This window comes from Coffea arabica, chromosome 5e, assembly GCF_036785885.1.
Source record: "Coffea arabica cultivar ET-39 chromosome 5e, Coffea Arabica ET-39 HiFi, whole genome shotgun sequence".
Lineage (NCBI taxonomy): Eukaryota > Viridiplantae > Streptophyta > Magnoliopsida > Gentianales > Rubiaceae > Coffea > Coffea arabica.
The window spans coordinates 45,363,177-45,372,471 of NC_092318.1; the positions used below are offsets into that span (position 1 = coordinate 45,363,177).

At 34.4% G+C, this 9,295-nt stretch overlaps 1 protein-coding gene across 1 annotated transcript; it reads left to right on the top strand.

Moving 5' to 3' along the window:
- The first annotated feature begins 1,249 nt into the window (after positions 1-1,249).
- LOC113687513 (isoprene synthase, chloroplastic-like) lies at positions 1,250-7,107 on the top strand. The gene is made up of 7 exons (XM_072049764.1): positions 1,250-1,483; positions 3,282-3,552; positions 4,309-4,681; positions 5,578-5,796; positions 5,887-6,025; positions 6,140-6,385; positions 6,747-7,107. Exons 1-7 carry the CDS (start codon positions 1,250-1,252, stop codon positions 7,074-7,076), a joined length of 1,812 nt encoding a protein of 603 aa, XP_071905865.1. The 3' UTR covers positions 7,077-7,107.
- The last annotated feature ends 2,188 nt before the right edge of the window (positions 7,108-9,295 follow it).

Sequence of the window (9,295 nt, forward strand, 5' to 3'; positions counted from 1 at the left end):
AAATTTTTAGGAGAGAAGAAAACTCTTATTGAGAAACCTATGAGAGGAGAAAATTCTCGTTAGGAACCCCTAGATTAGAGACTTCAAGTACAACAAGGTTAAGTTTAATTAAGTGTTTGCCTTGGAAAATAAGAGGGAATCACATGCTTACTTCGAGATAGAGATTAATGAGCATCCAATGCATGTGTACTAGATAAAAAGTACATTTTTAGAAATATTTTTCACAAAAATTGATTATACATTTTCACTAAATATAATTTAATAAAATATGTTTGTGCAACTGTGTGAGTTGATGGCAATAAAACTATTGCCTTGAAAAAACGAAGTTTCTATTTATCGGACTTGCAATAATTGAAGACATAGAGTTCAGTACTGGGCTTGCTAAGAAGCGGAAGTTGCCCGAAAACAAATTAGCCCCACAACTAGCTTAATTGTTTCATTTCCCTTCTATTCCTTTTCCTTACCCCACCTAATAACCTAGTAGCACATTTTACATAAGACAAGTTCCTTTTTTTTTTCTTTTTTTTTTTTGACACAGGGGTGTTCGGGTCAATCCTTACGGGGCCCGACTAATCCCCTACGGTCCGGGAGAGGAGGCCCCACTCCACACCGAACATATTAACAGCGGGACTCGAATCCTGAACAAGCCAGGAAGGTCGCCATACCCTAAGGAGGGGGAGCGGACCGTTCGAGTTATCCCGTGGGGGCAAAGACCAGCCACGTAAGGTGGCAAATTGTGGGAGGTAGGGGTTGAACCCTTAACCTCCAGCATCCCAACAGCGGGACTCGAACCCTGAACAAGCCAGGAAGGTCGCCATACCCTAAGGAGGGGGAGCGGACCGTTCGAGCTATCCCGTGGGGGCAAAGACCAGCCACGTAAGGTGGCAAATTGTGGGAGGCAGGGGTTGAACCCTTAACCTCCAGCATCCCAAAGAAAGGGATGACCACCGGACCAAATGGCCAGTGGCAGACAAGTTCCTTTCAAACATGCTAAAAACAACCTCTGGCAGAATTTGACCATTGAACTTCAGCAAGAATAGACACAGCTACGTCTTTGACTACCAAGCAATCATATTAAAAAGAAAGATTAATCATATAAAGAATACAAGTCAATTCTCCAATATGGAGCAGTGACAGCAGAGTAGAACAATATATAAGAGGCCCTCATGAAGGTAGTTTTTGCGTCGAACCACAGAATGCATACTCCTTGTTTGAACTGTATATCTGCCTTTATCTCATTCGTTGCAAGATGGTTCAAGTTCTTGTAAATTTTCCTTTAACTTGCATTCAGCCTAGTTTGAATATACTCAAAACCAATTCAAGATCAGGACCTCTTCATCATGCTTATCGTGTTCAAAAAACTTGGCAAACAAGATGCAGTAATCAATCTGCAGAGCTGACGATCGACCGCCGGACAGCTAATTACCAGCCGAGTTCGTGGAGTCATATTCTCTTCGAGCCGACTAGTGAGACAGATAATGAGGTATATTATTTTCTCAGTTAATCCATTTAGGAAATTTTATTTAGTAGTTTGATGTAAAATAAGTGAGGAAGTAACTCCGTCTAAAACACAATACTAATAACAGTAATAGTAGGGTAATAGAAATTAAGGCCATTATGTAGGAGATTGGTCTTGTGGAGGAATTAAGCTTGAAAATAAATTCATACTAGGGAAAACGTAATCTCCTTTTTCTCGTTATGTCTTTTGTTTTAGTTAATGATAGTTGGATGTTACGGATTAAAATGCCTCTTGGCTCATCCATTCAGTATCATGTTGCATTTTTGTGTCTATGCGAAGATCAACTGTTTATTATCCTTACCTATATGCATACAAGAGTTTTGTACCGATTGGCATGGCTAAATTACCTTCGAAAATGCATAAGAGAATTCTACTAGATGGCATTTTATAATTTGGCCTTTATGTTCATTTATAGCATATGCCACACGATGTTTTCCTCAGAGGAGATCAGTTCTTTCAATGAGGGGTAAATTACACCTTATTCCCCAGTGGTTTAGCACTTTTATACACAACCCTTATGTAGTTTTAAAAACTATACATAACCTCCTTATGATTTGAACTAAAGCGTCAAAGTGATGAAATTTACATTTCATAACAGAGTCAACTAAATATATCAAAAGTACTCCTGTGTAAAATAAAAAATTATTTATTAATCACAAGGGAATTATGTATATATTTTGAAAATCATTAAAGAGTTATGTGATAAAACTCTAAATCGTAAAGAGATTATGTAGTAAAACACAAAATTATAAGGAGTTAAAGTGTCATGCATGTTATATTTATATATTTTGGTCATTTCAACTATTTTAGCTTTTAAACCAAAGTAATCTCGGCATTTTTATTAGCAACGATACAAATGATCATTTCTGTTAGTCCAAACCATGATTGGGTTATATATAGTTTTTGAAACTCTAGGAGAATTATGTAAAAAATTGATAAACCACAAGGGGTAAAGTGATAAGCAACTAAATCCTGTGACTGAAATCAACAATTTTATGACTTTATTATTGCTCATAAAAGAATCATGTTTTGTTCATGCATGCAGCATCATTATTATGAGAGTAAATTACCTTTTACCCCCTATGATTTGGTGTTTTATCACATAACTCCCTATAGTTTCAAAACATATGTACAACTCCCTTATAGTTTGAGTTAAATTGTCACCGTTAGTTTTTCTGTTAAAACTAATGGTTAATAGTAAAAAACCAAAGTTAAATTATTAAATTGACAAATTCGTCTTTCACTACTTTGTTTTCTTTTTTCATTTTTTCCTTTTCTTTCTCTCTTTTTTCTTGGAAAGAGAAGAGATGATTTTGAAAACTTATACTTTATTCTATAATCTTAATTTTCTCCAAATACAAAAGAGATGAAGTGAAATAAAAAAGATGGAAGGGAAATATAAAACAAACAAATAAGAAACAAAAAATAACAAATTCTTTTTTCACTATAAATATGATTATAGGTTTTTAAACCAAATTTTATTTTCTAATTCTTATTTATCTATTTTTTTCATGTCCCACAATCGTGTTGGATAATTGGATTATCAAAAAATCATTTCTAAGAAAAATAAACTTTAAAAATTCCATAGTTACCCGTTAATCCATAATATGTTTTAGTCTGTCATAACTTCTCATCCCCTACTTAAATTGGCCTCAAGAAATCAAATTAATTCATTCTGGAATCAAACCCAATTTATGTCGCAATCATCTTGTTCAATTAAAATACAAAGTATCCAATATATGTTTTTGCTAATCTTTTGTAGTGGGAAAATCAGACAAAGATTTTAAATAAGTTGGAGAGCGAAGTTGGCAGCATGCTTGATTGTGAAGACTTGGAGCCAGAGGCTCTGATTGAACTGATTAATGACATCGACCAGCTTGGCCTCTCTTACCGATACAGGCAAAAAATTAAAAATGCCCTTAATAAGCTTCGAGATTTGGAGGATGCAACTGGAGATAAAATTAAGAGTAGTCTACATACTTCAGCTCTCTATTTCAGGTTGCTTAGGCAACATGGTTTTGAGGTTTCCCCAGGTAACACATTCCCTTTGTAACAAACTCTCTAATTTTGGTTGCAAAAGCGTACTGCTATGGATAGTTGTGAATCTTTCCTGTCATTGCAACAACATCCCTTTGATTCAGTCATGTGTCTAGATTACTTATCTACTTTGTCAAAATGGTGGCGAAGGATTTTGCTTGGATCCCACAAATTGAGAATTGTAACTTTATATGTAATTGTGTTCTTTATTTTATGATTAACTTTATACCCTAAACATAAGAAAATTCTACAATCTCTTTAAGGTATCATACTGTTGTATTAATTTAAGTATAATGCTGGTTTAATTGACTTATGTTTTCTCGTTTCATTCGTTTGACTAATTTTTACAAAAGAGAAAAATATTTCAATCAATGAGCAAGTGGTGTTTAGCAGCAAACCCTAACGGGATAAGTAAGTATGCCTCTATGAAGACCATATATTCCATCGTACATGAAGCCCTTCTTGGCCTGCGTATAGAGGCTAATTACGTTATCACTCCATTTTAAGGTCCTTTTCTTAAAAAGGAAAAACTTAAAAAAATAAAACAGTATTGGTCATGATGTAGATAAAATAAAATTTTGGCATCAATTTTCTTTGATTTGGTATTGAAATAGAATCCAAATAAACCTAACCCTATCCTCCCACCACAAAAAAAAAGGACATGGGAATCCGTTTATTATCGTATATGCAGCTGTTGTATGATTGTATCTTTCCTCAATAGCACCAAGTTATCAAATTTCTATTTGGTGCAGATGTCTTTGAGAGATTCAAGGACCAAAATGGCAACTTCAATGAAGACCTTTCCCGGGAAGTTCGAGGAATTTTGAGCTTGTTTGAGGCTTCACATCTTGCATATGAAGAAGAGAATATACTAAACGAGGCCAAATCATTCACAAGTCTACTTCTTAAGGATTCCAAAAAGCTGGTTGGGGCAAACATGTCAGAACAAATAACTCATGCTTTGGAGCTTCCGTATCACCATAGAATGCGAAGGCTAGAAGCTAGGAGGAATATTGAAGCATATGCTCAAAGAGGTGAGAAAAATCAAGTGCTACTCGAGTTAGCCAAGCTAGACTTCAACTTGGTTCAGACTAAGTTCCAAAGTGATGTTCAAGAAGTATCGAGGTAAGATCACGCAGGACACATCTGCATCTGATTGCATGAACTATTATTTTCATTACTTTTCTAGTATTGTCGTAAATTACTCGAAATTATTTTTGTCATATCACACAATATGTCATTTAGAATTATGGTGCTTTTGTTATAAAAGTACTTTTGTTAATTGAAGCACTTTTGGAGTTTTTTTTATGAGCATAATTGAGAAAATTTATGAGTAGATTTTTTTTTTTATCTCAAAAGTATTTTTAACACAAGCTCAAAATTGGTGCATTCAAAATGACTTTTATATTTTAAAAATAAAATTGTAATTCTAGCCATTTTATTATCAATTCTAAACTAAATAAAGAGATAAGTTTTTTGGTTTTCAAAAACTCAAATTACACATTATTGAATATGATAAGAACTTATGTAAGTGTGTTCTCATAATGTAATTAACTAATCACTAGCCATGGGGACTAGTGGCCAGAGAGTTGAACTCTTGCCTGATGTACCAGGGTTCAAATCTTGACAGGTATGTTTGGGGAAGGGAGGGAATAGGAGAGTGAGAGGAGGTGAAAAAAAATATTAAAAATTAGCAGGTACTTCTATTGAAAACTCTATTAAATAAAGTGTTTTTGTTAAGAAGGCTGAGGAGGTTTTAGTCTAGTGCTAAAGTTGAGACTTAAGGAATTAAAAGTTTTAGATTTAGATCTCCTTTCTTCCTACCCACTTTTTAAATCTCACCTCCGCCATAAATAAATAAATATACACACACACACACACACATTTCAGATGCTAGTCTACCTAAATTTTTTTTTTCAAATGCTAATTACTCATACTTTAAAGTGTGTAAACTTAAACACAATTTCATATATTTTAGCCAGATCACTTTGTAACTGGTTGCCCTTGGAAATTATGATTAGGTGGTGGAAAGTCATGGGCTTAGCAGACAAGTTGGACTTTGCAAGAGACCGGCTAATGGAAAGCTTCTTTTGGTCAGTTGGAATGGCCTTTGAGCCACAATTTAGTAAATGCCGAACGGCAGTAACCAAAGCCCTTACGCTGATCACTGTCCTGGATGATATCTATGATATTTATGGTTCCCTAGATGAACTCGAGCAATTTACAGATGCCGTTGTTAGGTATATATACAAAATGCATTGGCTTTCTATTGTAACAAAAACTGTTCCTTGTTTCCATCTTACTAACGTCACTAAATTATGTTGGTTCAGATGGGATCTTGATGCTATGAAAGATCTTCCCGAATATATGAAATTGTTCTTCCTTGCTCTTTACAATACCATAAACGATTTGGCTTATGAAACTCTCAAGGAAAAAGGAGAGATGATAATTCCTTGCCTGAAAAAAGCAGTAAGTAATTAAACAGCCATTAATTCCTCCATTCCCTCCAACATATGCTTAATTACTAGTCTAATCGCTCATGCAAACAGAATAGTCCATCTCTAATTCATATGCTTTTTTCAGTGGGCAGATATGTGCAAATCATTCTTACAAGAAGCTCAATGGTATCACAAGAAAGGTACTCCAACCTTTGAGGAGTATATGGAAAATGGATGGATTTCATCAGGTGGCGCTGTGCTATTAATTCATGCGTACTTTTTGGTCACTGAAAATATTTCAAATGAGGCCACAGAGTCCTTGGACAATCATCATGATTTCTTGCGTTGGCCCTGCATAATTTACCGTCTTACCAATGATTTTTCCTCAACGGTTAGTTTGCTCATTTACCATATTTTTCCTCTACACAAATCATAATTGTCAATGCCTCTTCATTGGTTGATCAGTCAAGATTTAACCTAAATAATAACGTACTCGAGCTGATCTAGGTTAAGTCTCAAAAGTGTAGCATGGAGAATTATAAGAATGCGAAGCTATTACATTGAATTATAAGGAACCTTTGCTGCAACCAATAATTTATATCGGATTTTTGGAAATAAAAAACAACTAAATCATAACAAAAATTGAACCCAAAAAAAAAAAGGATGTAAGTAATATGTACAATTTTCCTTGTGTTTATGCTACTGCTGCGAGCCCGAGACAGCACGTTAATACATCATGTGCCATGTTGTAGGATGAGATAGAGAGGGGTGAAACTACAAATGCAATTACGTGCTACATGCGTGGAACTGGCCTGTCTGAGGAATTTGCTAAAAAAAATGTAAGCAAAATGATTGAAGAATGCTTGATGAAGATGAACAAACAATTGTCATCTCCATCACCATTTGAGGAAAATTTCATTGAAGTTGCTATGGACCTTGCTCGAATTGCTTTTTGTCAATACCAGTATGGAGATGCTCATAGTGCTCCGGATGTTAAAGCCAAAAACCGCATCGTGTCAGTTATGTTCGATCCTATCCAGTTGAGGGAGGCAGAAAATGATGTCAAAGGAGGAAACAATTAGAGGCAATTCTCTGATTTGTTCCTGGTGTCTTTTGAAAATCCAGGAACAACCGAAATATGTCTTCTTTGTGTAGGTGTAAAAGCTCAAAACAGGAGCTGTTTTGCTTGTTTCAAGTACTTTGAAATCGGCCATTGAAACATTTTATGTGATAACATGGAAATGAAAGCGATGAATATATTGCAGGTACAGGGTCGGTTCTTCCTCCCTAATAACTGCTCACACTAATTTACATATTATCATAACGTTTTGCCTTCAGTCTTGATTCCACTTAGCTTTCATCTTAACCTAATTATAACCATGGTTTCAAAAAAGCGGAAACACTGACCGGAACATTTTTAATTATTATGTCGAGGCAAAAGCCCTAAGGTGTGAAGATCAGTCCCATGAATTTCAATTTTTAATGATTTAAAAATTAACAGGATGATAGAAATATGTAATTTTTTATATAAATAAGATCATATTATTAAATTATTTGAAAATAATCGCATAATGGACTTCCCTCCTAATTCTAAGGAGCTACAAGCATAACGTACTTAATGTGAAATCTAAATGGACACTCTGCATCTGGCATGCTCAAGATTGATGGTAGCGCAACGTTAAGAGTCCCGTCGAGTTTCTACTGTTTTGCTAGTATTCGAGTAGTCCTTCTGCCTTCTAGACTTCTTTGAAACAGCCTAGATATTTTTTGATCATCCTCATGTTTATTGTCTTTATTGCTTCCTTGGTCACCTGCTAAGTTGGTTTCACCAGAAATTTTGTTGAATTTGGGCTCAAAAGACTCTTGAAAATCCTTAAAAAATTGTATCATCTTTTCTCAGTCACCTATCTCGTAGATATGAGTATTTTGCAATTTGAAGTGTTTAATTTTGTTGCCGGGGAGCGTCAATATTAGAGGCTAACAAACTTTATTAGTTTAGACTTGTTTTTATTTTTGTTAAATTTTCTTTAATATATATCAAGTGGTTTGGTATGAATTGTCAAAGTTAATATATATAGTATATGTATCGAACTTTAAGAGTTGTTTTTCCTTTTGATCCACAAGGAAAATTTTTTGGTTAGTCCTCAAACTATTAAGTTAGTACACTTTTAGCCCTCTAACTTTTATTTATTTATTTTTAGCCTTCCAACTCCTGAAACTGTATATTTCTTGTCCTTTCGTCTATTTGAGTCGTTAAAACTGATGGCAACTGCACCATGGACAATATACAAGCACAGATCTACTCATAACTAGCAAGATTCATAGAAATTTGAGTTCAGGTTTAGAATCTAAGTGAAAGACAAAGTCTACTATATAATTTTGTCTAAATTTGATAACACTAAATGACTAGAATATATAGTGGTCAACTATTGATCAACGATAATCAATGGCTGTTGATTAGCAACTCATAGTTGCAATTAGGGCTCAAACGAATCGAGCGGCTCGCGAGCGGCTCGAGTCAAACTCGAGCTCGAATTTGAGCTCAGAATATTAAGTTCGTTAGCTCGCGAGCCGGCTCGCGAGCTTGAGTATATATATATATTTTTTATTTTTATTTTTATTTAATAATAAAATTGCGTATATTATATATATATTTTTTATTTTTTATTTTCATAGTAAAATTACGTATATATCCTTAATATTTTATTATTTATTAAGAAAAAAATATTATTTTATTTATTTTTTAAAAAATAAAATAATTATTTTTTATTTTTTTTGAGCTCGAGCTCGGCTCGACTTGATTCGAGTCGAGCTCGAGCTTGAAAATTGCCGGCGCGTCGAGCTCGAGCTTGGTAAAATTTAGTCGAAACTCGGCTCGATTAGCTCAAAGCTCGACTCGGCTCGGCTCGTTTGCAGCCCTAGTTGCAATGGTGATTCTACATGATTGAAGGAGTAAAGATGTATAAAATTATGTCATTTTGAAGTGGATTCCATTAGGAAAAATGATTGAAATTTACAGAAGGACTTGAAATGTATGCTTTTAGAAGTAAGAGGACTATAAGTATACCAATAACAGTTGAAAGGTTAAAAGTGTACAACATTAATACTTTGAGGACCGACTAGGTTTTTTACTCTATAAACAAATAGTCAAAAACAAAGATGCGCATATGGTTTGAATTTCCGAACTTTCTTGTATATAACATAGCAAGACAATCAATAAATAAAGAGTATGCTGAAATTCTTTCGCCAATAACAGGAAAGATGGATGTTAGACAAGTTCTTCACATGAAAGGATGATAGG

Bases quoted from the DNA above. Each gene is read 5' to 3' on its own strand.
- LOC113687513 (XM_072049764.1), top strand. From the start codon at position 1,250: ATGGTTCAAGTTCTTGTAAATTTTCCTTTAACTTGCATTCAGCCTAGT. The intron at 3,553-4,308 runs GTAACACATTCC...TATTTGGTGCAG, and splicing joins TGGTTTTGAGGTTTCCCCAG to ATGTCTTTGAGAGATTCAAG. The intron at 6,026-6,139 runs GTAAGTAATTAA...TGCTTTTTTCAG, and splicing joins TTCCTTGCCTGAAAAAAGCA to TGGGCAGATATGTGCAAATC.